The following is a 27,127-nucleotide window of genomic DNA, read 5'->3' as shown; positions in this document are numbered from 1 at the left end:
GAGCTGGGGCTGGGATGGTTTTCCCACGGGAAAATCTCCGTGTATGTCCCCAGATTCCACTTGCCCATCCCAAATCTTTTTGCAGTGGTGGCACAGAGGGGCTTGGCACAGGAAAAGGAGGTGAGGACAGGGCAGGGGCACCGGGGGGAGCGTTTGCTTTGGGTTTGGAGGGCACTTGGTGTGTCCAGCTGGAGAAGAGGATGGAGCAGGACAGGCACTCACTGTCCCAGGACGGGCACTCACTGTCCCAGGGTGGGCACTCACTGTCCCAGGACGGGCACTCACTGTCCCAGGGTGGGCACTCACTGTCCCAGGGTGGGCACTCACTGTCCCAGGGTTCTCCCAGCTTTGAGGTCTCTCCCAGCCTCTCATATCCAGGGATTAGCTGAGCTTCCAGGACACAGGAGTGTCCCACAGCCACCCCAGGACCGCTCTGCAGGGACCATCCTGGTTCTCCACCCTCATCCTTCGGTGTCTCGGGCCATCTCTCTTCCTGCCTGGCCGCAAGTGGAGTCACCACAAAGGAGTTGGTTTAAATATTCCTTGTCCTGGATTCATCCGTTGCATCCTCATCACCCTGATGACTTGTCCAACCTTCTTGGTGTCCAAGAAATCCAAGTGTCACATTCCTGGGTGCTGTGTCTGCTCCACCCCATGCTGATTCAAACCCCCAGTCCTCAGGGATGTTGTCCTCTGGGAATGTCCCATCACACAAACTCTCCAGCCCTTTGGATCAGCGGCAGCTCCTGGACCTTGAACCTCTCCGAGACCCTCATAAATCAGCACTCCCAGACCTACAAACGAGCTCCAATTAACCCCCATCCAGTCAGGCACAACCCAGAGCTCCTCCTGGATGGATGAGGGTGAGGAGACACCAGCGCCAGCACAAAACTCCCTGGAAAAAACATCCCAGCTCTTGGGCAGGGCTAGGATGGTCCTCTTGGGTCCTTCCATCCCAGGACACTGCGGGATGTCCACAGACACACGGGTTTTCCCAAGGTCTGGGGCACAGGGGTGTGACTGAAGAGCCCAGAGGTGGATTTCTCCTGCTGATGGAGCCCAGCCCGTGGTGGCCAGGAGGAAAAGGGAATTCCAGCGGCATCTTCTGCTGCCACGAGGACACACTGGTGGCCACGAGGACACACTGGTGGCCACAAGGACACACTGGTGGCCACGAGGACCCACCGATGGCCATGAGGACACACTGGTGGCCATGAGGACACACCGATGGCCATGAGGACACACTGGTGGCCACGAGGACACACTGGTGGCCACAAGGACACACTGGTGGCCACGAGGACCCACCGATGGCCATGAGGACACACTGGTGCCCACGAGGACCCACCGATGGCCATGAGGACACACCGGTGGCCACGAGGACACACCGGTGGCCATGAGGACACACCGGTGGCCATGAGGACACACTGGTGCCCACGAGGACACACCGGTGGCCACGAGGACACACCGGTGGCCACGAGGACACACCGGTGGCCACGAGGACCCACCGATGGCCATGAGGACACACTGGTGGCCACGAGGACACACTGGTGGCCATGAGGACACACCGATGGCCACGAGGACACACTGGTGGCCATGAGGACACACCGGTGGCCACGAGGACACACTGGTGGCCATGAGGACACACTGGTGGCCACAGCGGTGGCCCCCAGGCTTGGGGAGTGGCTGCTCCTGATTCCCGAGATCCTGCCGAGGAAAACGCTCCTCTAAAAGCCTTTTGGGGAGGGAACCACAGATCTCCCAAAGTGCCAGGGAGGGTTTGGCATGAAAGACCACCTGGAAAGGCTGGAATTGCCCCTGGAACGGCGACGTGGAGCCACAATCCCAAAGGAAGAGGGAGCTGACGTGGAAGATCTTCCAGGAGCTGCATCATCAGCCAGACCACACAAGAATGGGGAAAGTAGAGAATTTTTATAACAGATAATATTATAAAAGATAGAATTTTATATGGACAAAATTTTATAAATAATCTATTATAAAATATATATTTTATATATTTCTAAATATATTTTTAATCTATTATAATGTATATTATAAACCATATAATTGATATTTAAATGTTTTTATAAATAATATAATATAATTTAATATTTTATATTATTATAAATAATTACTTATAATAATATAAATATTACTATAGTATTATAAGTCATATAATAGTATAAAATATATAATTTTATATAAAATAGTTTTATAAATAATGTAATCTTATATAGCATTATAATGATTTATAATCATAGAGATATTGTTATAAATATTAAAAATACTATATTATGACATATATAATTATATATTAAAATAATTTTAATAAATAATATATTATGAATAATGTGATATATATTAATAGACATTATGTATAATTCTGTAAATATTGTCATATTAGAAATAATATAATATGAAATATATAATTTTATCTATAAGTAATTTTAGAATATAACAACTAATGCAATGTTATATATTATTATAAAGGATTTATAATAATATAAATATTGCTATAAATATTAGAAATAATATAATGTAAAATATATAATTTTATCTATAAATAATTTTAATAAATAATATAATGAATAATGTGATATTACATATTAATAGAAATAATTATGTAAAATTATATAAATATTGTTATAAATATTAAAAAGAATATAAAATATACAATTTTATATATAAGCAATTTTATAATATTATATTGAATGTAATAGATATTATAAAGAATGATTTATAATACTATAGGTGTTGCTATAAATATTAAAAATATATATTATATATATCATATATATTTTCAATAAATAATATCTTATAAATATTGTACTATTGTATATTAATATATAATTAATTGTAATATATAAATATTTTTATAAATATTATAAATTCTATACTATTATAGATGATATAATTGTAATATAAGAATCTAAATATTGTTATATTATAAATAACACAATAATATATTATATATATTATATAAAAATATAATAATTCTATATTATAAAATATAGAATTTTTATAAATACATAATTGTTGGCATTTCTCCATTTTCCCATTGGTTTTCCCATTGGTTTTCCCATTTCTGCCCCCCGAATTCCCAGAGGAAAAGCCTGGAATGATCACACGGACACCGGGAATTAGGAATTATTCTTCTTTTAATTTCACATGGTTTAAAATACGATATGAAATAAGGCTACAGTATATAAAAAACTCTCCAGCAAAATGATGTGCCAGCATCAGCAATTCAAACGGAACCAATCCCCCCTTCCTTACCCATTCAATGCAGGAGGGATTGCTTTTTCATTTTGTATCCTTTAAAAACAAAAGACCAAAACAGACCAAAACACACCACACAGACACACACACACGTCGCTACATCTCGAAGCTACCTCAGCTCAGGGGTTTTTTGTAAAAAGCACCTGCTTTTTCCTTTTTTTTTCTTTTTTTTTTTTTGTTAAATCTCACTTTTAAACTTCTTTTTTTTTTTTTCCCCGCCCCACTTTTAAAAAATATAAATTATATGAAAATACAAGTTGGAAAATAGTCGAACAGCACAATATAACAATCTCTTTTTTTTCTTCTTCTTCTTCTTCTTCTCTGTTTTTCAGCTTAAAAAAATGCGTAAAAACAAAATAAAACAAAAAAAAGACTTTTTTTTCCTTTTTTTTTTTTTTTTTTTTTTTTTTTTTTTTTTTTTTTTTTTACTGAGGCAGTTAATTCCTGGAGATATTCCATTATAACATATATGTATACATAGATTTATCATTTATTTAAACCTCTTTGGAATGTAGACAACAGCTCAGGGGTATCATATAGACCCTACCAGAGAGCAGAGCACGCCAAGGCATCCCAATTTTCCAATGGAATAAGCAATCAAGCCCTAAAATCTGGGAGAAAACCCCTCCAAAAAGAGCAAAAAGCATAAGATGGAGGTGATTCCTGGATTTCCTGGGGATTTCTGGGACCCTTTTTTTGGAGGAGGAGTTGGTTAAATCTCATTTTATCTTTTCTTTTTTGGTTCTTTCTCCACCTGAACGGTCACGACTGGATGAGGATGTGTGGGAATAACATGGATTTACACTTGGACACACAGGAATGTCCAAGGACTATGGTGGTCCCACACATGGGGATGGAGAGAGATGGGCAGCAGAAAAGTGCTTGTGTTTTTTATCATTATTGGGGTTTTTTCCCCTCTTTTTTGGTCCCAAATATTGACCGTTGAGGCCCCCGAGAGCTGTTTGTAAAGAAGGGCTCAGGCTCTGCCAGAGGGACCAAGGGACATCAACCACATGGAGAAGAGTAGAAAACGAGCAGGACACAGAAAATATTCCCAAAAAAACCCCAAAGCACCTGAGACATCCCAAAACAAGGCAAACCCACCGATTTCCAACGGCCATGGGGGTGGAATTCACCCCCACGCAGAGAAACCAGCCCAGGGGTGAGTCCCAGCTCATCATCCCCCTCCAATCCAGCCTTCTGGATATCCCAGCACAGGTGGGATCCCAAATTTCCATGGAGCTGAAGGCCAGGAGGTCAGAGGGTCTGGGCTGAGCAAGGCTGGTCCAGCACAGCCCTCGCCAAAGGCCAGCAGGGAAGGCAGGAGGAGAAGGAAAAAGGAACAAAATCAAAAGAAACAAAGACAAATCTGCAAATTTCCAGTGTATAAACAGCAAACATCTCGGGGATGGTCCCTGGAGCGGGAATGAAAAGGAAAGGAAAAGAGAGAATGGTGGCCCTGATGGCCCTGGCATGGGATGGCTTGGAGAAACGATGGAGAAACTCCAGCCAGGGGCTGCTTCCGAAAACCAGAGCTGCTTCCCATGGCTCACCCTTTCCAACCTCTAAACCACCTCCCCAAAGTCACTGGGAACACAGCTTGGAAACCTGGAATAATAAGCATGGTGGGGTGGAAGTGGGATTCAGCCTGGCAGGACAATGGGGTTGTACCTGAACCTGCACTTCCTTCTACTGGAGGGAAATTTTATCCCAGTTTTTTGCTTGAAAAAGGCACTTCAGCTGCAGTGGAGCAACCCAGCAAAGCAGGGGGGATGTCCTGGGACAGGGCACGGTGCCAGGGCAGGAGCTGGAGTGCCTGGCACCTTTCTGTGGGTGTAAGGGGGTTCTAAGTGACCCATGCTGGGGAAGCTCAGGGCACTTTGCAGCAAGGCAGGACCCTGAACATCCCCCAAACCCCTCCAACTGCTGGAAATCCAACCCACACCGAGTGTCCTGCTGGGCTGCCCTGTACCAGCTGCTCCCCTGTGCCCTCTGTGCCCTCCCATCTCCCTGCACTCCCTTTCCAGCTGCTCAGAGGACACAGTGGAGCTCTGCCCTGGTGCCTCACTGATGGAGGGGACTCAGCCACGACATCCCAATTTTCCTCTCCTCTGCTTTCCCCACCCTCCCTGTGTGCCCAGGAGATGAGCCAGGGCTTAACCTCCCAGTGGGCAGCATCCCTTTCCTCCTTTGGGGCGTGTTCCCTTCACCCTCCAGCCATCCCCTCTTCCCTCCTTTCCATCCATCCCACCTTTTCCTCCCGTGGGCTCAGGGGGACAACCCCCAGCCACGAGCCAACGGTGTAACAACCTCCCTGTCCAACCCCCCCTGGGCTGGAGCTCCCTCCTGGCCACTCCCTGCCCCTCCACCAGCATTTTCTTTTCAAGCAGCAGCGATTTTGGGGCTGACCTGCCCTAAAATGACCAATTTTAGGATCCCAAGGTGCTCCAGAGGAAATGGATGAGGGTCCAGGACCTCTGAGCATCACCCTGGGATTGGGCTCCCCCTCCAGCCCTGCCCCTGCTCAGGGGGGAAGTGCCTGAATATTTTGGCTCTTTACACTCAGTGTCCTGTCCTTCCAAGCTGATCCTTTGGGATCAGGCAGGCATTGCCCACCCCCATCCCTGGAAAGCCTCTGACCCCACTGGTGCCCCACAGTGCCCCTGGAATGACCTCCATGCCCTAAAACACACAGACTGACAAACAACACGAAAAGAAGGTACTTTTGGTTCAAACACGTAACACTGGCTTGGAATGCAAAGGCCTGGGGGGGGGAAGACTCCAGTGAGCAGCCAGATCCTCATGGATCCAGCTTTGAGGTTGGACCTGGATATGGGAACACTCACTGATCCTCTAAGGCATCCCAGAGCATCCCAGGAAGTGCTTGGCACAGCAGGATTGACCCCTCCAAACAAAAACCAGCTGCAGCAAAGGTTTGGAGAGCAGAGGGAGCAGCTCCCACTGGGATTGATCCCAAAACCATCTCCCCTGAGCACAAGACCTCGTGTTTGCCCCGGGTTTGCCTCGTGTCCCTCACACCTGCCAAGGCTGGGCTCCAAAAAGTCATAAAAAGCCCATTTGCAGGGATAATTTTCCCCCTCCTGTGCCCAGGCAGGTCAACACACACAGCCCTAAAGACAGAGCTGGTCACAACAGGAAGGAAAAAACATTTCCCTTTGGGTTTTTAACTTTTTCCTGATTTTTTCCCCTCAGTTCACTGCTGTGTTTTCCATTTGTCACCTTGAAAACACAGGAATTTCTCCCTGTTGGAAAAAAAACAAACAAGCAAGCCTAATTTTCTGTAAGCACCAAAGTGATCCTTGAGCAAAGAAATTATTTGGAAAACACACAAAAAAAGACATTTTCCATGGAAATCTTGAGAGTCTTTGTGCAGCCAGGCAAAAAAAAAACAAAAACAAAAGGAGATATTTCAACCAGCTTTATCAGCACAGAGTGTGGGACTGGAAAGGAGGGTGGCACACCCAGCCAGCATCACCAGGAGCCAGTTTGGAGTTAATTTTCCTTCACATCCAAGTTGCAACGTTCCAATTCTCCAGTGGGGTCTACATAAACTAAATTCTTTTTTTGTTTTTTTTTCCTTTTACTCACTGTGATAAAATTCTCTGCTGGCATAACAGAAACAAACACACACAATATTGCAATACTGAGACCATCTTAGAGCTTAAGACTATTTAAAAAAAAAAATAAAAAAAACAACCAAATACTGGCACAAAATTTAATAAAATAAAACTTTAACAAATTAAAAAATAAAAAATAAAAAAGAGTCTTGATCCCTCCTAGGAAAAAAAAAAATCTGTCTCTTGTAGAAAAGAAGACAATGGACAGAAAAGTGATGGAACAAGAACAACAGTTCTTGTGTTTTTCCTATATTGCCCCTCCCCGAAGCAGGAATATTCACCCAGTTGGTTTTTCCCCTCCCCAACCCCCCCAAAAAAAGTTGAAAATCCTGAAATCCTTGGGAATATTGTCATTTCTTCAACTGTCAGTTTGGGTGAACAACCACAGGGATCCATTTCATCATATTTTTTCTAAACAGCAAAGGGTGGGGAGAGGGTTGTTGGTTTTTTTAAATGAGCTACATTTTTCTGGCTTTCTTAAACTCAGAATTTCACCCCAAAACAGCCTGTCTTGGAGCTTGCAGAAAACAACCATAAAGCCCATCCTTCTCTGAACCAAACTGGCCAAAATTTGGCTCTTCCTCCACCCTCTCCCCCAACACCCTCAAAGCATCAAATCTGAGTCGCTCTTGAAAAAAAAAACAACGTAATGAATGGAGAGAATTTCGCCCCAAAAAAGGCCTGTCTTGGAGCTTGCAGGAAACAACCACAAAGCCCATCCTAACTCTGAACCAAACTTTGGCCAAAAGTTTGCCTCTTCCTCCACCCGACCCCCTCAAAGCATCAAATCCGAGTCGCTCCCGAAAAAAACACAACGTAACGAACGGCAAAAAGAACAGCAAAAAAGGCGGGGAAAAAATGCACCAACACAGTCCCAAAGGCTCTCCAGGAGGACGGGGGTGGCCCTGGGTCCTCTTCACTCGTCAGCATCGGGTTTGACGTCCAGCATGGCGTGCAGCTCCTCGGGGGTGTAGCCCAGCAGGCTCTGCAGGTCGCACACGAAGCGATACACGTAGCGCTTCCCCGCCGTCTTGTGGATGATGTTCTTGTCGTAGTAATAACGCAGCCCCCGGCTCAGCTTCTCGTAGTTCATCTTGGGCTTGTTTTTCCTCTTGCCCCATCTCCTGGCCACCTGGCAGAGGGGGTGAAAGGGAGGAGGGGTCAGCATGGCTCGGTTGAGGAGTTCTCAGCTGGGTACGAGGGGAGGGAGAAGATTTTCCTTGTCGTTGTTGAAGTCGGCGTTGAGAGGGACACGGGTGGGCCACGAGCACCAGTGCTTGGAACAACCAACCCAGAGCACTGCAGAGGGTTCAGTCTGGAGAGGAGGAGACTGAGGGGAGAGCTCAGTGCAGTTCCAACTGCCTGGGCAGGGGCAGAGGAGGGACTGAGCTCTGCTCTGGGGGGACCAGGGACAGCAGCCAGGGAATGGCTGGAGCTGTGTCAGGGCAGGCTCAGGTTGGATCTCAGCAAAAGGTTCTTCCCCCAGAGGCTGGTTGGGCACTGCCCAGGCTCCCCAGGGCAGTGGGCACAGCCCCAAGGCTGCCAGAGCTGCAGGAGGGTTTGGATGATCCTCTGGGGCACAGGGGGTGACTCTCGGGGATGGGCCTGTGCAGGGCTGAGGTTGGACTGGATGGTCCTTGTGGGTCCCTTCAACTCAGTACATTCTGGGATTCCATGAGGATACACAGAATCATTTAAGTTGGAAAAGCCCTCTAAGATCAAGTCCAACCATTCTCCCAGCACAGCCAATCCCACGACTAACTCATGTCCCAGGTGCCACATCCACATGGCTTCTAAATCCCTCCAGGGATGGGGACTCCACCACTGCCCTGGGCAGCCGTGCCAGGGCTGGACAACCCTTTCTGTGAAGAAATGTGAAGAAATTTTCCCAATATCCAACCTAACCCTGCCCTGGTGCAACTTGAGGCCATTTCCTCTTGTCCAGTCTCTTGTACTTGGGAGAAGAGACCGACCTCCACCTGGTTCCAACCTCAGCCAGGGAAGGCAACAAATATCCCATCTGTTCCCCAAAACCAGTGGACAGTCCCCCCCTCTCACGTGTCCACAGCCTGTCTGAAGAGCTTTGCCACTGCTCCTCTCCCTGGGGTGTTTCAGCTCCTTCCCACCAACTCTGGGCACAAATCACTGCTCCCAAGGTGTCACTGCTGCCCCATTTTTAACCGGGTTTCAGCTGGTTTCCCCACATACCCAAGGCCAGAAGAACAGGATTGCACAAATCCCAGCCCCAAAGAAAGGAGGAGTGGGTTATCCACACCAATATCTCTGAGGAATTTGGGTTGTGCACTTCATTCCAGGGAACTCTACCTCGTCTGGGTCAGAGAGTTTGAATTCCCAGCCATCGCCCGTCCAGCTGATGAAGGACTGACAGGACTTGTCAGTGAGCAGTTCCAGCAGGAATTGCCACAGTTGGATGGGTCCACTGCCTACAAAGACAAAGGAGACATTTAATGGGACATTAATACCAGGAAAAGCACAGCTCCTTCTATCCCGGATGGGGGAAAAAAATCCCATGCAAATGGTGTTCACTGGAAGAAAAGAAAACCTCCTGCTGTCAAAACCAGCATCAGCAGCCACAGGGCAAGATGTGGGCTGAGCTGACAGCTGGGGAGTTCAATCCTGCAGGTAACAGAGCTTCCTATTTGCAGGAAGAGCTGAATATTCATGCCCTGGAATGCTTCACTTCGAGTTACATAAATAGGATTATTTTTCTGGCAGGGGAAGAGCGAGGAGTCATTGTCTTGGCACAGGAGCACCCAGTGCTCTCCATGCCAAAGAGCTGCTGGCCATGAGGTGAACTCCAGCACACTCCTGCTTCCCGACCTTCCCAAGATAAGGGGGGACCCAGGTATGACAATTATTTGGCCTCTTCCCAGGGCGTGTTGCTGCAGGAATGGGCGAGGCCGGCTCCGAGGGGGGACGGCACACACAGAGCTCCCCAGCTCAGCACTGCTGGAGCTCCCCAGGGCAGAGCTCAGCAAATCCAGGGGAAACCTCCCTGGGGCTGCTGCTGCTTCCCCTGATCCAGCTGGAGAGGCAGGAGGGGATGGACAGCATCCCGTGCCATGGACATTCCACCTCTCCTGACAACACTGTGGTCTCCACGTTTCCAAAATCATCGCTAATTTTGACCAACAGGAATTTGCTTTGGGGTCCCAGTGCCCTCCAGTGCCCCCCAGTGCTCCCCAGCCTGGTCTTGGCTGGATTCAGGGAAAGGTTTCACAATCCTTATCTCTTCCTTGGGCCTGTGGGTGGATTTCCCCATGGCAAATCTTAGGAAATCATAGGAAACCTCCCTGTGGCTGCTGGCTCCCCTAATCCAGCCGGATTATGATGGACAGCATCTCATGCCACGGACATTCCACCTCTCCTGACAACACCACGGTTTCCATTTTTCCTCTGATTGCTAATTTTGGCCAAGAGAATTTGCCTCAGGGTCCCAGAGCCCCCCAGTGCTCCCCAGCCTGGTCTTGGTTGGATTCATGGAGAGGTTTCACAACATTTATCTCCTCCTTGGGCTCGTGTCCCAACCCAAGGTAGAGGAGAAGCCCTGGAGCCAAAATCTCTTTGATGAGCAACTTCCAAACATGGCCACACCCAAAATATTGCACTTAGCCCTGGGCAACGTGTTTTGGGAGAGATCCTGCCAGGTTTGAAACCCAGTCTAGGACATATCCCTAATAATAACAATAACAGAGCCAGACGATGGATGAATTATTTATCCCAGAAGGAATTGCACAGGCTGGATTGGGCCGGGATGAACCCAGTGCTGACAGCGACGAGCAGGAGCTTCAAGAGGGAATAAAGGAGCCATGGGCTCAGAAAAGGGAGGGAGCCCAGCCTGTTTCCAGGAATGACAATGGGAGCTGTCAGAGCTGTGGCTGTGGGATAACCCAAGGAGGGAAGAGTTTGGAATGACTCAAAAGCAGCCAAGTTGCTGGGAGGAGGAAATGAGGGAGCTGGCTCCAGGACAGGGGAATCGTGGGTCCCATCCAGCCCTTCCCAAATTGCTTCCCTCCTGTCATCCCTGGGGAACTGCTCCTGGGTTTTGGAGGCACTGGGTTCCCTGCCAAGCCCTGGGGGTTATCAGAGTCACGGGCAGGACAAAGCAGGGAGCTCCCAGTGTCATTTCTGCCTGGAAATGGGAAGAGACTCGGCGGGAAAGGCTCCAGCCAGTCGCTCCCGGCAGGAGCTGGCCAAGACAGTGACTCCAGTAGGGATGGAGTTGGGTTATCCCAGCCAAAATGAGGGAGGAAATTCAAATGATGCCTTTGCCTCTCATTCCAAAGGGAAGAGCCAAAAGCCTGGCCTGAAATGCCACCACATCTCAAAGCTCGGGCCTATTTACAGCAGAGAAATAAACACAGCGAAAACATGGGGAAAAAGGTTTTTCTGGCCACCTGAGGTGTTCCATGGGGAACATCAGGTGAATTCCCAAAGGGATGGTTTGTCTTGGCCCATATGAATTTACATCAGTTCCCTGCACAGAGCCAGGGAGCCTCCAAGCCCCAAATCAGGGTAACAGAGACGTGGCCAAGGAGCCAAGGCTGAAGCGAGACCTGGTCCATCCCCTCAGATCTGTCTCTCTCCTGCCCAACCAAAGGACAAGATTTTTTGTTGATTCCCTCCCCAAAATAAGCTGGATGGAAGCCCATCCCCCAGAGACCAGGTTCTGGGGTAAGGAATTGCCCCCAAAACTCCCCTGGGCCATCCTGGCTCTGCAGGAGCCTTTGGAGGCTCCAGTGGCACTGCCCCCGAGCCAAGTGGCCAGTGCAGTTCCTGCTTGGCTTCCAGCTGGCAGGGAGATCTTTCCCCGGGGGAAACCCAGGAATTCTTGCCCTCTCTCCAGCAAGCAAAGCAGGGCTCCTGCCACCCTCTGCCGGGTACTGTGGGATTTCCAAAGGAAGCAGTGATTCCAAAGGAACAGGGATTCCCAAGGTCTATTCCGAGCTGCCTGTGGGACACGTAAAACCCCAAATTCCTCTGTGTTGGACAAGCAATTATGTGAAGAATGTGTTTACTGCAGGGCTCCAGGCATGTCCCAGCTCCTGTAAACACACACCCTCCCTGCCCCAGGGGAGGGCAGAGGGGCCCTGCAGATGTGCCAGCCAGGGCACCTTGAGATGTCAGCCGGGCACGAGGTGGCAGGAGCCAAACCCTGGCACATGCCTGAGCCTGTGTGCCCAAAACCAGGAGGGCAGGAAGGTGAATGGAACAGGGAAAGAGTTCTGGAAGTCCAGACACCATCTGGTGCAGCTGCAGTTAGTGCTGGGAGGGAGATCTGCAGAAATGGGCTCCTTTCACCTACTCTGCAGACTAGCAAGGAGCTGGGAGACCCTTGGAAATCTCCTCTTTTCCCACAGGATTTCAAGCTAACCCTTGGCTCGTGCAGCGATGCCACTCCTGGATGTCACATCTCCAAAGCTGCCAGGCTTTGTGTGCACCCCAGGAGCTGGGAGCAGCGCCCATTTTCCATCCCTTCTGCTTCACCCCTTCCTCTCATCCCCATCCAGGGCTGGAAATCCCCCTTGGGATGCCTGGTTGGGATCACTCCATGCCACAAGCAGACACAGACTGTTCCAGGCTGGCACAGCTCAGTGGGTGTAACCCACCCCAGGACCCATTGGTTATCTCCAAAACCACCCCCACTGGGGTGTTCCTGCAGCCTGGGTTTGGATGCAGCTCCAAGCATGGAGTAGAGGGACACAAAGCAACTTTTATGCCCCATGCACTTCCAGGAGATTCCCAGAGCAACCCCAGCCCTGGCTGGGGAATGGGGGCAGCCCCTGCTGCACAAAGGACAAGGGAGGATCAGAGGGTGGGGGGTGACCTCCAGCACCCCCGGGGCTGCTCAGAATAGCACCCACCAGAGGGGCCACAATGGGGGCCCTGTCTGGCCCTGGTGGCACTGAACAGGGTCCTTGAGCAGGGAGTGTCACACCACAGGAATTCTCCGGCGTCAGGGGGAAAATATTCCTCTGGAGCCGGAGCACAGGCGGCTCCTCCAGCGGGAACAGCCGGAGCTCCGCAGCACCAGCCCCTGAGGGCACCCAGGGGTGTCCCCAGGGCTAAGGGTGTGGGGCCACACCATTCCTTGCTCAGGTTTGGAGGTTCCCCCACCCCATTCCCAAGCACTGGGAAATTAAACTGGTGCAGTGCTGGTGGCACCACCCGGCCGGGGCGGATGGTGCCAAACCGGGGAGGGCACAGCCCCAAACGAGTCACCCCACTCTGTCTTGAGAGGGTTTCACACACCACCCCTCTCAACGGCCTCTGTTTTGTTTTCCTTCTTTCAAACAAGAAAAGAAGAGAAAAAAAACCCCACCTGAACCCCCCCCAGTGCTGCACCTCTGCTGGGGCTCTGCGGTTTGTGGTTCCAACCCAACAAAACAAGTGCTCGTGACAACGTCTCCAAAACAGCCTTCACCTCTCTCACGTGTCACCTCGCTCACCCTGCCCCAGCCCCCTTCCATGGCACCGTGGTCCCCAATTCCCCCAAAGTGCTGGGGCACAGCAAAGCTGGTCCCCATCACTCGTCAGACCAGGCCCAGCCACCTCCTCTGCAGCTCCTGCCAGGATTGGGGCAGGAGTCACACACTGGGAAGTGCTGGGAGGGCAGTGGCGGAGCTCAGGTGGAGGCATCTCCAAAAAACAGGAGCGAAAAGAAGCAGGGAAGGACCCAGAAAGCACCTTCCTTGGGGAGCAACTTGCTTTTGGCCATGATTATAGTCAGGACAAGAGTCAGGTGGGCAACTCAGAGCAAGACCTGCTTTCCTGAGGCACCTCCTCTGCTCTGAGGAAGACGATGTTCGGAGGACTGGTCACAGAACCTCCCAAGTTAGAAGAGATCAACTCCTGGCCCCACACAGGACAACCCCAGCAATCCCACCACGTGCCTGAAAGCATCATCCAACCTTCCTCTGAGCTCCAGAGGCATCTGGCAAAGCTCAAGGGGGTTTCATGAGCTTCCCATCCCCCCTGAGGGTGGCCCTGCAGGCCCTGAGCTGCTGTGCAACCCCAACCAGAGCAGAGCCAGAGCTGCTGTTCCCCCCCAGCCCAGGGCTGCAGCAGCTCGGGGGGGCTCAGCCCCTCCACGCTTGGGCAGCGGCGCGTGGGGCCGGCTTTGTTTGCACGTCTGGCAGGTGGAGCAGCAGCCACTGAATCAGTCCCACCTTCAAGCTCCACACCCTGGGGAGGGGAGAAGGGCCCCAGAGGCAGAAAGCAGCAGGAGCTGCTGCTGGTCACCCCTGAGGTCACAGGGATGACCCAGAGGAGCAAGGTCACACCACCCCCTGCTCTGCACGGGGTCAGAGGGGCTGCTGTGCTGGGGAAGGGACTGGAGCACAAGTGCTGTGAGGAGAGGCTGAGGGAGCTGGGGGGGCTCAGCCTGGAGAAGAGGAGGCTCAGGGGAGACCTCCTCACTCTCTGCAACTCCCTGACAGGAGGGGGGAGCCAGGTGAGGGTCAGGCTTTGCTCCCAGGAACCAGCAGTAGGACAAGAGGGCTGGGTGTTCAGCTGTGCCAGGGGAGGTTTAGGTTGGATATTGGGAAGAAGTTCTTTATAGAGAGAGTGCCCAGCCATTGGAATGGGCTGCCCAGGGAGGGGGTGGAGTCACCATCCCTGGAGGTGTTTAAGACACTGGACATGGCATCAGTGCCATGGGCTGGGTAAGGTGGTGTTGGGTCAAAGGTTGGACTCGATGATCTCAGAGGTCTTTTCCAACCTCATTGATTCTGTGATTGTGGCTGCTGGGGTGGCTTCCTGCACCTCCAGATCTCCCTGCCCCAAGGGCAGGTGCCCACACAGGCAGAGCACGAAGGATGCTGATGTTTCTAGGAATGCTGCTGCCCAGGCTCTGGATGCCAAGGACAGAGGGATCAGTGGGGTGTGGTGGGAGAGGGGCTGCTGATGGAATTCTGGATGCTGATCACCACAGCACGTGGGGGAACTGGCTGGTGGGAGCTTCAGAGCAGTAGCACAGCAACAAGGGGAGGGGAAGCAGCACACAAAGTGTCCTGACAGAAAGCCACTTTCTTTGGCACCAACTCGACTTTCTTGCAAAACAGCAGCTGTGCTTTCACTGCAGGGTCACTGATAACATCACCCAGAAACACAGGCTGCTCAGAGCCTTTGCACCACACACAACTCCGGGCACAGGGGTTTGGCAGCAAATGTGGGCCCCATGGACACAGCCCTGTGAATGCTGAGAGCGAGGACCAGGCTGGGATCTGGCCTGGGCAGGAAGGATTGGTGGAGAGAAGCCTCTGGGTGCTCAGGGGAGATAACATCTCTCAGAGGGGGCTGCTCCCTCCACTGCCTCCTAAGGGCAGGATGATAACAGGATAACAACAGTCTGACAGACACACTCAGGGGGCATTAACTCTTTTGGTGCTGAGAGTGGCTTTAAAGGCATCAGCAGCTTCCCCACTGGGCAAGGCCAGCACCACCTTCAGCCTCACAGATGTGGGATCAAGGTCTGGCTGACTCCACCTTTCCCATCCCTCTTTCCTGCCTTTCTCCCTGCACTGGAGGGAGGGGCCCTGCAGAGCCAGCTCAGTGAGGTGCAGCAGCAGCTCAGCCCAGCTGAGCTCTGGGGCTGTGGCAGCTCAGACATGAGGGCTGTGGAAAGCCCCGGCAGCGCTCGGGTCCTGCACACACAGAGCAAACAAACCCCACAGCTCGGCTCCAACCCACACAGCTGCTCCACAGAACCTAAACCAGCTCAGAGCTCCGTGGCCATCACAAGGCTGAGCCTCCCCTGGGCCAGCAGGAGAGAGGCAGCACGAGCAGCAGCAAATGCAGGGCTGGAAGGTCAGAGCCCAGGGGGTCAGTCCCACCCCACTGCCTCAGGCACAGGCTGCTCACCCTGACACACATCAGCTGGGTTTGTCCATGTGGCAGCAGGTCCCACACAGCTGCTGGTGGCCACGGGAGTGACCAGGAGCAGCACAGTGCAGGATCCAGCCACGGCACAGCCCCAGAGCCTGGCTTAGCCCAGCTGGGCTCAGGGACAGAGGGGTCTCTGCCATGTCCCAGCATGAGCTGAGCACCAGCACCCACCCACCCCAACACCACCCACCCACCCCAACACTGCTCTGCTGCTCAGCGAGGCAGCTTAGACTGAGCTCAGCTGAGCCAAGGTGAGGTTTAGCAGCCAACACACCCCCTGACCCCTGGCTTGCCTGAATGTACCAGGTGCACTCTGTCTGCTGGCAACCCCCCCAAATCTGCCTTGATGGAGAACCACAGAATCTCCTGAGCTAGGAGGCACCCACAAGGATCATCCAGTCCAACTCCTGGCCCTGCAGACACCCCAACAATCCCACCCTGTCCCTCAGAGCGTTGTCCAAACGCTCCTGGAGCTCTGGCAGCCTTGGGGCTGTGCCCACTGCCCTGGGGAGCCTGGGCAGTGCCCAACCAGCCTCTGGGGGAAGAACCTTTGGCTGAGCTCCAACCTGAGCCTGCCCTGACACAGCTCCAGCTGCTCCTGTGAGTGAGACTCAAGCTGGCCAAGCTTTGGCTCCAGACCCAGGTGTCCAGGGCTGGCCCTCCCTGCAGCCATGGAAACGGAACTTCACCAACTCCAGAGCAATCACATTTCTCCTTCAAAGGAAAGATAAGAAAATTGCATCAACCTCTATCTGAGCAACCATGGCAACTTGTCAAACTAGGTCAAGATGTGGGGGCAGATAAGGCAGCTTTGAGAAGCTCTCGGAGCTGGTGAAGAACACATCAAACCCCAAGAACACATCAAACCCCAAGAACACATCAAACCCCAAGAACACACCAAACCCCAACAGAGCTTCCGCCAAAATGCACCTTCTCAGCCCAGGCTGCGCCTCCCGGGGCAGATACCATCAGAGATGTGCTGTGACAGGGCACTGGGCCACCTCCCTGGGCCACCACCACGAAAACAGGGCCCTGGTAACAAAACCTGACAAATATTGTCGAGTTCTCAACCCCCAGAAAGCCCTGGAGATGTGATGGCCCAGCCCCACAGGGTGCCTTTGGGTGCTGGGTGTGGGCTTGAGGAATCCGCTGAGGGGGAAATGGAACATGAGGGTCGTGTTTGGGGGCCCTGGGCTGTCAATCCCCTGCTCTGCTCGTTCGGAGGCTCCACCTCCTCCCCAGAGCCACAGCCAGAGCCCAGACACCGAGTTCCTCCGCTGGAGCTGCGAGACAGCACTTCCTCCCCCAGTGAAGTAAAAGGAGTGCAGAGCAAAGCAAAGAAAGCACCAAAAGCTCTGCCTGAGTCCCCCCCTCCTTGCTTAGCCAGCCCAAGACAGCCTCCAGCAGTTCTGGGCAGCCTGAGTGGCATTTTTTGGCAGAAATGCATCAGCACAGAGTTTGAGAGTGCCCAGTTCTCCTCCAGTTTGTGACACAACACGTCCTCACTCGCTCTTGCTGCTCTCACAGCTACCCAGCTCTGCTCTGCACCCACCCTTGGCACAGAAAGCTGAAGGTGTTGACGGGCCAGAGGGCTTGGAAAGGGTCAGAGGACACCTCTGGAGTCACCTGCCTGCAGAGATCACCTGCCCAGAGCCCATTCCCAATGGCAAAGGGGATGTGGTTGTACAAGGACTGAATATTGTTCAGCAGCCTTTGGAGAGAGCAAGCAGAGCCCCAGCCCAAGGATTTCTGAGTGATCCTGGATTTTCCTCTCCACATTTAAAGTCTCTCAAGTGAATCAGTGCAAATATAAATACAAAATCAGGCGTTCCCACTTATTGATCCCACAGAAGTGCCTGGGCCAAGGGATGTTCTTCTCAGCTCAAAGGGGGGCTTTAAATGAGGTGAGGGAAAATGTTACACTGCACAGAGGGTTTGGAATTGTGCTCTGGCATTGCAGGAACCCAAGTCCCCCCTTCCTGGTGGCACCAGGCCAAGGACAGCCTTTGGGGTGCTGCTATTCCTTGGAAAAGCACAGGGTCCAGCTCTGACTTCAGCTCCTGCCTCTCTGCGGGGGTGGTTCTTTTCCACTCTTTTCCATCAGCTACAGCAAATGTGGAGGGAAACATCCAGCTTGGAAAACAAGAGCTCCTAGTCCTGCCAGCACCTCTGTGCCTCAGTTTCCCCAGATGTTAAAATTCATCCAGTGCTCCTTCCCAGGCACTGGATACCCAAAGCACTTCCAAAGGAATTGCTGGGAGAAAATGGGAATAAAAATTGCAAGTCGTGGTCCTTGGTCTCTTTTTTCAGGAACAGCAATTTCCATGGCACAGCAGAGGATAAGAACCTGGGCATGGTCCCTCCTACCCCTCCTGCCTCTTCCCACCACACCCCCCGAGCCAAAATCCTTTCAGGAACAGCAGAGCACACTCATATTTTGTATAGACTTTGTATCTATTTTGTATAGACTTGGTCTCATGGAGCAGGCAGGGCTGAGCTCTCTTTCTAACTAAAGCTATAGCAACAAACCACTTCCTTTTCTGCACTCCTAAAATTATCTCCCCACCTCTCCTTCCTCCTACCCCTCTCCCCACCCTCACGAAAAGCTCGAGATCAGCCCCAAGATGAGCCGAGCGTGGGAGGAGATTCAGGGACAGTCACACCTCAGGATCTGCTCTGAACCTGCTGATCCTTATCTGCACAAACTCTTTCCACCCAGCTGGGGCAGGAGAGATCAGCGTGTGCAGAGCAAGGGGAGCTGGCAGGAGCTGCCCTGAGTTCCACTCGGAGCACAGGGAAAAGCCATGGAAAGATGAGCTCAGTTTTAGCTGGAAGCCCCATCCCATCTCCGTGGAGATGCCAGGCTGCTGCAGGGCTGTCTCACCACAGGAGTTTCCATGGCCTATCACCTCCTCATCTCTCCCAGATGAGAATGGAAAATGTTTGGGACTGCTTTGGCACCATCCCAGCCCTGCCTCACACCAAGGTACGGAGCAAAAGCAAGGGATTCCCTGTGCCAGAAGGGGAGAGGATCATTCCCATCCCACCCAGCAGTGCTGGGGATGCAGCTGCTCCTGCCTGAGGGGGGAACCAGGAGTGGCCAACAGAGTGTCAGAGGGGGAATGTGGGCTCTCTGCCACCCTGTGCTCCAGGGATCCAAGCAGACACCAGCTCCTTCCAGCCCCAGCCAGGTGGGAATGGAACAGCAGGTCTTCCCTCAGCCAGGTCCCACGTCCTGCAGGAGCTGTGGGATGCCCACCCTCAGAGGAGCTGCAGCCCTGGGGGGCTCTGTGCTCTCAGAGGTGCCTGAGGCATGGGGCTGAGCCCAGAGACCCCCAAACCCTCCCTCACAGCCCAATAAACACAGACCTTGGGCACCCCAGAGAGCCCCAAACCCCTCCCTCACACCCCACTGCAACACAGACCTTGGGCACCCCAAAGACCCCCCAACACCTCTCACTTACAGCCCAATAAACAGACCAACACAGACCTTGGGCACACCAGAGACCCCCCAAAACCCCTCCCTCACAACCCACTGAACCAACAGACCTTGGGCACCCCAGGGAGCCCCAAACCCCTCCCTCACAACCCACTGAAGCAGCAGCACAGATTCTGGGCACTCCAGGGGCCCCCAAACCCCTCACTCACACCTCACTGAACCAACAGACCTTGGGCACCCCACAGACCCCCCAAACCCCTCACTCACACCTCACTGAACCAACAGACCTTGGGCACCCCACAGACCCCCCAAACCCCTCACTCACACCTCACTGAACCAACAGACCTTGGGCACCCCACAGACCCCCCAAAACCCCTCCTCACACCTCACTGAACCAACAGACCTTGGGCACCCCACAGACCCCCCAAAACCCCTCCCTCACAGCCCAATAAACAGCAACACAGACCTTGGGCACCCCAGGGAGTCCCAAAGCCCTCCCTCCCAGCCACTGCACCCCCAGCCCTTGGGGGCTCTGCTGGGTGCCGGGGACGATCCTCCCCGGAGGTTTCCCAGGGAATGGGGAATCCCTACCTGTGTATCCAGCCAGGGCAGCAGCAGGAATGACGGGCTTGTCCTTGTTCATGTCGGCCCGATCCCGAACATAGTCCTTGAAGGTGCCCTTGGGCTTGTGGCTGGGCAGGGTGGCGGGATAGTCCTCGGAGTCGAAGCTGTCGTAGGACGGGACGCGCTGCAGGCTCTGGAAGGAGGACTGGCTGCTCCAGGACTGCGTCAGCCGGTCACAGCTGTCGTAGCTCTCGATGCTCTCGAAGGAGTCCTGGCCTCCCAGTTTGCCTGGGGAGCAGCAACAGCAGGTGAGGGGTGATGGGCAGCACACGAGCTTCACCTGCCTGCTGGGCGGGCACCTGGGGCTGCCCCACCACCCCTCAGCTCCCAGGGAAGGGCAGCCTGGACCTGGACCCATCATTCAGACCCCTGGAAAACTTCAGAGAGAGACAGAGGCAAACCCTCAAATCCTGCCTCTCTCTCCCCAGGGCTAATGCCCAGGGCTGACTGGAAATGATCCTCCTCTTTCAAAAAGGCAACATCAGAGAAATAATTCACTTTACATATTCCAGACTGAGTTCAGGTGCCTAAACATGGGCACTCCAGGGCCTCTTTATTCAGAGGGTGGGGAGGCCCTGGCCCAGGTTGCCCAGAGAAGCTGTGGCTGCCCCTGGATCCCTGGAAGTGTCCAAGGCCAGGTTGGACAGGGCTTGGAGCAACCTGGGCTAGTGGAAGGTGTCCCTGCCCACAGCAGGGGGTGGGAATGAGATGAATTTGAAGGTCCCTTCCAACCCAAACCATTCTGTTACTTCATGATTTCTATGATTCTCTTCCTGCTGAAGGATATGGGGGTCCCCAATAAATCCCCTGTTCTCTCTGCCAGCCCCATACAAACACTGCCCAGGCCCATCCACGGGCACTGCACCAGCTCCTTTACTTTTGATGTTTCCTCCAGAACTCCACAGCAGCCCTTTCTTGCCATATGTTACAAGCAGCTTCCACCCCCAAATCCCCAGGGAGCATCAGATTTGATGGAGGAGGAGAGCAAAGGGCTGAGAGCTCAAGCAGCTCTTTTCCCAGTTCTGGTAAGGTGAGCACAGCTGGATTGTATCAAAGCTGCTCTCTGGGGTATTTTTAGTAAAAACCAGAACATGAGAGGCCAGATCCTCAGCAGTGCTGATTTACACCCACTGAAGACAGCAATGCACCCTCTGTACTTAAAACAGAGCTAAAAAAGGAGCCAAAGAACAAGCTGAGGCTGCTCCTCTGATCTCCCTTACGCTGCTGATTGCTCAACATCTTTCCTGACAAACTACGAGCGTAACAGGATCATTCAAGTTCACTAATTTCCCAAACCAAGCTAAAAACAGCTGCTGGGATTGTGCAAGAGCTCCTGGAGAAATTTCCATTGGCAGAGCTACCCACAGCCTGGGCCTGGACAGTGGATCCCAGGGGAAGGGGAACGTGGAAGGGTGCTGGCACACTCCCGAAATAGTTGTTGTGTTGTAGTTTGAAGAGCACTTGCTGTGAAAAGACTCAACTAATGAAGGCTCTGCCCTGATTGCTGGCCTGGAATCCTCAGATGTTTGGATCCATTGGTATATCCATGTTTCAAACTCACTTTTGGTTTTATGCCTTTTATTTTTTTTGAGAATTCCACAGGATACACTTCAATGCTTTCCTGAATCCTGCTAAAGGAGAACAACACTGCAGTGTGTGCACATTAATTGGCATAACCAATTCCCTGAGCAGTCCTGCAGCACGACCTCACTTAGAAAAGGACTTAAGAACCTGACAGGGATGTGGTTTGTATCAATCCATTGAAAATTCACCTCAATTTGGCCTAACTGAAAAAGCCAAGCCTTGCACTAGCCCAGGAAAAGCTTAGAAGAGTTTGACAGCTCCACTTTCTAGGCAGGAGCCCTCTCTGAGATAAGGCAGAGTGAAACAATTCCCATGGGACCACAGAATTCACTCCTAAAGCCCCCACAAAAGACAATTGACTGGCAAACCCTCTCCCTGAGTGATGCTCAAGGGCCTGACTTTGTGAGAGACTCAACTTCTAAGATAATGCAAGGTAAAGACAGACATAAATCTAAATTAACTGGGCTCTGCTTTCTATTAAAGCTTCTTTCCACCCTTCTGGGAGGATTTCTGCCACCAAAGGCCCTTTCCAGGGCTGAAATGTGTGTTAGTGTGAGCACAGCCTGTTGGAATCATTCTATCAAAGTCTTTGCTAACAACAGCATTAAGGGCTCTTTCCTCCCTCCCCTGAAACCATTTTTAGGTTTGCCACTGAGCACAGGCCCAAGGTACAGTTGCAAAAGCCTTCCTGGATCATTGCATTTCGAGGAGAATTATGAAATCACCTGTGTCAGAGAAAAGGTCGAGAAAAGGGAAAGGCACTGAAAAACAACCACAGAAAGAGGAATTCACCCAAAATTATAACTCTGTGCCCTCCTGGCTCACCCAGGTCACCTCTGCCAGAAGGAGAGGTAATAATACAGATAATGACTTCCCTGACAGACTGGAAGAAGAATGGGAAGCTGCAGCTGAGCTGCTCTGAGCTGAGATGTGCAGAGCAGAGCTGCAAAGGGGAGGCAGCACCTCCCCAGCTCCCAGAGCTGAGAAAGGGTTTTAAATGTTCCACATCCAGCCTGGCTCACAGCAACACATCCCCACAAGGAATTTGAGGCTTGGGGACACCTGGATTCTATTCAGGGGGTGGTGGCAGGTCAGATCCCTTCCCTGTGCCTCAGGTTCCCTACCCGGAATCAGGAGACAATGAAGCCCCTTTGTCGGTGACTTTGAGCTCTGTGGGTTCGGTTTTTGCTCTGATGGAAGTTGGGAGCACCTGCCCCTCACCCTGCACCAGGTGAGGTGGCTACAAAGCACTGGGGCAGCTGGGCCCCATGTGTTCTGAATTTAATAATATTAACTGGAAAGGTATTTGGGCTCAGATCCTCCAAAGTGCTCAGGTGTTTAAATCGCATCACCTCAACCAGGAATCATGTACCTCTAACTCTTGGGAGATGTCAGGCTGTAGCAGGAGGATTCAGGGGGTCTTTCAGCTTTGCTGCTGCCTCAGCCCCTGACATCTGCACCTCCTGACAAAGCCCAGGGCTTGGATTCAGCAGAATATCCATGGGATAATGGACAAAGACTTTGGATCATCGAGTGTAAAACTCTTCAGAGCCCTTGACAGTAATTCCTGATGAGAACTTGTGAAGAATTTGTGGGGTTTTGCCTGATCTTCTAAAAAAATGGGATTTATACAACCACCAGCAGTTTGTCCTCCCCAGTAGCTTTAAAGCTTAAAAATTTCACCCGAGTTTGACATCAAAGCCCAGCGCCAGAAATGGCACATTTTTGCAGATGTTGTAAAAACAGGCAGTGGAGGAGAGAAAAGAAAGACCTTTTTCATGTTTTCCCTGGAGGAGAGAAAAGAAAGACCTTCTTCAAGTTTTCTCTGGGAAGAAAGGCAGGGAGGGCTCAAAGCCACCAGGGGATCCAGCTCCAGAAGACACGTGTTGGGAAAAGGCTCCCTGGGGACATCTCCCAGGGGAGGGAAGGCAGCACGGATGTTGTTACAGGGAGAACAAGAAGAAGGGCATGGTCTGAAGCTGTGCCAGGGGAGGTTTAGGTTGGATATTAGAAAGAATTTCTTTCCAGAGAGGGTGCTCAGCCATTGGAATGGGCTGCCCAGGGAGGGGGTGGAGTCCCCGTCCCTGGAGGTGTTGAAGGTGAGACTGGATGTGGCATCAGTGCCATGGGCTGGGAACCACGGCGGGGTTGGATCAAGGGTTGGATTTGATGATCTCGGAGGTCCCTTCCAACCCAGCTGATTCTGGGATTCTGGGATTCTAAGTCAAGCAAACCCTGGGTTTGGCCCCAGCTTTACCTCTGCTGGCACGTCCCATGCACATGTTGTCTGGTGTGACCACCTCCTGCTTGATGCTGAAGTAGTCTGTCTGCAGGGGGTCCGCGGGCAGCGGGTCCCGCAGGATGACCGAGGGATAGTCGCTCTCGTACTTGAGGGACAGCAGCTCCTCGGAGCTGATGGGGTGCAGGGTCTGGTAGGACTCTGTGATGAAGCTGGGCTCCGAGAACTCCGAGGGAGGCACACACTGGGCGTGTTCAATGCCATAACCTGGGGGCAGAACAGCAACGTCAGAAACGGTCCCGAAAGCTCAAAGAAACCCGAGCAGCGCTCGGTCCCTCTCCAGCCTCCCCATCCCCAGGGAGACCTGCAGTGCCTGTGGATATAAAACACCTGGAACAGCTGGGAACTAGTTTTGGGAAAGGTTTCTAAAAGCTACAGAGGTGGTTTCTAAAAGCCTTTTGGCTGAGGTTTCTAAAAGTTTATCCTGTCCTATAAATGCAGTAATTTAACAAAATCAGGCTTCCTCAGCCATCACCAATGTGCTTCCCTCAAGCAGAGCTGCCAGAGGGAAAGAGCCGGAAAATCAGGAAGAACGGAATCTCACAAAGGAGATATAGGGCAAAATGGTTTCATTGATGACTGTAACAGGTGAACCATTTCCATAGTCCCCTCTCCTCACTGGCCAGAGCCTGGAATCCTGATTCTCTGAATCATGGAATCACGGAATCATGGAATCCCAGACCAGTTTGGGTGGGAAGAGACATTAAAGACCATTCTTTTTCACCCCCTGCCACAGGCAGGGACACCTTCCACTAGCCCAAGTTGCTCCAAGCCCCATCGAACCTGGCCTTGGACACTTCCAGGGATGGGGCAGCCACAGCTTCTCTGGGCACCCTGTGCCAGGGCCTCCCCACCCTCCCAGGGCAGGATGTCTCCCTAACACCTCATCGAAATCTCCCCTCTCCAGGTCAGCTGGGGTTTTTAGCTGGTTCATGAAATACCTCCCAGATTTCCAATCTTCTTCCAGAACATCTCCAAAACAACAGCAATGGGAAGTGCAGCAGTGCAGACTGAGGACTCATCCCTTTCCTTGCCAGGCTCCTTCCTAGCAATCCAGAATCAAGCCTTCTTCCCCCATTCCCTTCCTTTTTAAATATGTTTTTAACAATTCCCAGTACTCAGGAGTGATGAGGTCTCTTTCAAGGTCTGCTGAGCTACAAACGAACATCACTTGCAAAATCAGACCCCAAAAATACAGATGGCTCCTAAATGAACCCTCAGCCCAACACGACTTTGCACAAGTCCTCATGTGATGCAGACAAATCTCTCCCAGGAGGCACTTCCATGCCTGGAAGCACTGGAATGACACTGCTCACTGAGACTTACTAACGAAGTAGTCGGAGGTGTAGCGGGATTCGGGATACGTTGTGTTCGCTCCGTTTGCTGGGTATGGTTTTACCTCTTCTGCAAAGAGGAAAGGAAGGAAATGTCACACACTTGTGCTTTGCAAGACTTGTTGTAACACAGAGAGGTCTGAACTTCCTGAAATGCTCCTCTCTGGGTTAAACTGGGACGTTCAAAGGAACAGAAATTAATTAAGAGCTGAAATCCCACAGAAACTTGATGCACTTTGGGAATTCGTGCTGCAGGTATGGCCAGATTTAAAGCAAAACAACCCGACCCAAAGAGCAACAACTTTCTCAATCAGAGGCTCCAGGTGGTTCTGAAACACCAGTTGCATCATTTCCTTGCTTGCCTTGGTCTTTGTTGTCTTCCATCCTCCCGAGGGTTGCTGATCACGCTTCCATGTGTGAGCTCCTGAAAAACCTCACCTTACAAGGGCAGTTGTTTCCCTGAAACCCCCTATTTTTAGACCAGCAGTAGGTGTGTGCAAGGGCGTGGGTAACACATACCAAACCCAGCTCCTCTAAGCCCTAATTAATGCTAATTCCCAGCCTATGCAGCACCTGATGCAGGGAGAACATTCCACATCCAAAAACGCTTTGTCCCACTGTCCATGACCCAACTCCTGGCCCAGACTCCACTGTGTATGTGTGGGCAGGATGCCAAATTTTAGCCTCTCTATAGGCATAATTCACTGGGAAAGAGCACAGAGCACATCAAAGCACAGATTCCCTGCTCCCTGTTGCTTTTTCCAAGCCTTTCGGTGCTCCCGGGCTTGGCGCTGGATTTGCTTTCCCACACAAAAGCTGCTCCTCCCCCGAGCAGTTTTTCCATGAACACCTTTCTCATTCCAACATGGCATTGTGGGCACAGATCCTGGCACGGGAGATTTTCTTTCCTTTGCAGAGGGCAACCAAAACAAACCCCCCCGGGCAGCTCTGGGCTGGGTTTGTCTCTGCCGAGGCTCAAGAGGAGCCGAGCGAAGACAACGCACGTTCGCTCGCGAGGAGCCTAATTTTGGTCCCCTCTCCTGGGGATTGCAGGGTGGAAAATATTCCCTAACAAAAGGAGGGTTTGTACAAACACAGAGAACTAATGAGAAAAGCTCTTTTGCTGTCCCCGTGGTGGTTGCCAAGGCACAGGGTGGGTGACCACAGAGCAGGAGAGCAACCTTGGGCTGCGCTCGCACTCACTGCTGGGAACCGAGGGGGTTATTTTAGGAAGAAATTTGGGAAAATACGCCTGAAAATACCCAAATCCAAGCAGGGAAAAGTGGCCCATCTGCTACCTTTTTATAACCCTGAGCAGTCTGTGGTAGGTGAGTCACTCAGAGCTCCCAGGGGAGGTCAGCCCAGGGGACAGCGAGGTCACAGCGTGTCCCAGCGCGACCCCGGGGACAGGGGCAGGTAAAGCCAAACATTTTGGGGTTAACCACCACCCCCAGCACCAACACCCCCAAGGGATGCTGGTGGGTGGATGGGGAGGATGGAGAGACAAGTTTGACCCTGATCTCTTCACACATCCCATCCCCAGGAGCAAAGTGCAGCCCCCCAACTCCTCCTGGCTGGGGAAAGACCTGGCAGGGACAACTTTGCACCTTCTGTTCGTGCAGCACCAGCACAGCCCAGGCCTTGGCAGGGGTTGGAGATGAGCTGCCACTGACACGAGCCCTGTGGCCCACAGGGAACAGAAACCAGGCCCCAGAGTTATTTCTTAGAAGTCCTTGGTTACACCCCAAACACTTCACAGATATTGCCCTGCTGGGAAACGTGCTCAGAACCCACCAGAGGAGAGAGGGCTCAGCTTGTGCAAGAGGGACAAAGTCCCCAGGAAAGCCAAACACAGAAAGGAGATTTCTTGGTTCCCAGGGCTACACTAAAAGTGTGGAGACACTCAGAAATTCAGCTTTATCCTTTTCCTGCCTTTTGGAAGAAGAGTTACAACAGGAGCAAAGGTTTCCAGCTGCTTTGTGAAAGCTCCTGGCTATCCCAGACCTTTGGTATCCTCAAGACTGCA

The 27,127-nt window shown here is 51.8% G+C and overlaps 1 protein-coding gene across 2 annotated transcripts in view; it reads right to left on the bottom strand.

Annotated features, from left to right (window-relative positions):
* Window positions 1–7,065: 7,065 nt before the first annotated feature.
* The window catches only part of ETS1 (ETS proto-oncogene 1, transcription factor), an 82,765-nt gene continuing 62,703 nt past the window's right edge, over window positions 7,066–27,127 (bottom strand). For both annotated transcript variants that reach the window (XM_039383752.1, XM_027728825.2), the window contains 5 exons: window positions 25,094–25,171; window positions 23,726–23,974; window positions 19,852–20,112; window positions 9,240–9,358; window positions 7,066–8,046 (listed from right to left, as the gene is read on the bottom strand). In XM_039383752.1, the coding sequence (XP_039239686.1) occupies window positions 7,831–8,046; window positions 9,240–9,358; window positions 19,852–20,112; window positions 23,726–23,974; window positions 25,094–25,171 (923 nt within the window). In that variant the 3' untranslated portion in view covers window positions 7,066–7,830. The remainder of the gene's footprint in view (window positions 8,047–9,239; window positions 9,359–19,851; window positions 20,113–23,725; window positions 23,975–25,093; window positions 25,172–27,127) is intronic.

Source organism: Pipra filicauda, unplaced genomic scaffold (genome assembly GCF_003945595.2).
Source record: "Pipra filicauda isolate LSUMZ 115617 unplaced genomic scaffold, ASM394559v2 scaffold323_size1005334_pilon, whole genome shotgun sequence".
Taxonomy (NCBI): domain Eukaryota; kingdom Metazoa; phylum Chordata; class Aves; order Passeriformes; family Pipridae; genus Pipra; species Pipra filicauda.
This window is presented reverse-complemented; position numbering and strand designations above follow the sequence as displayed.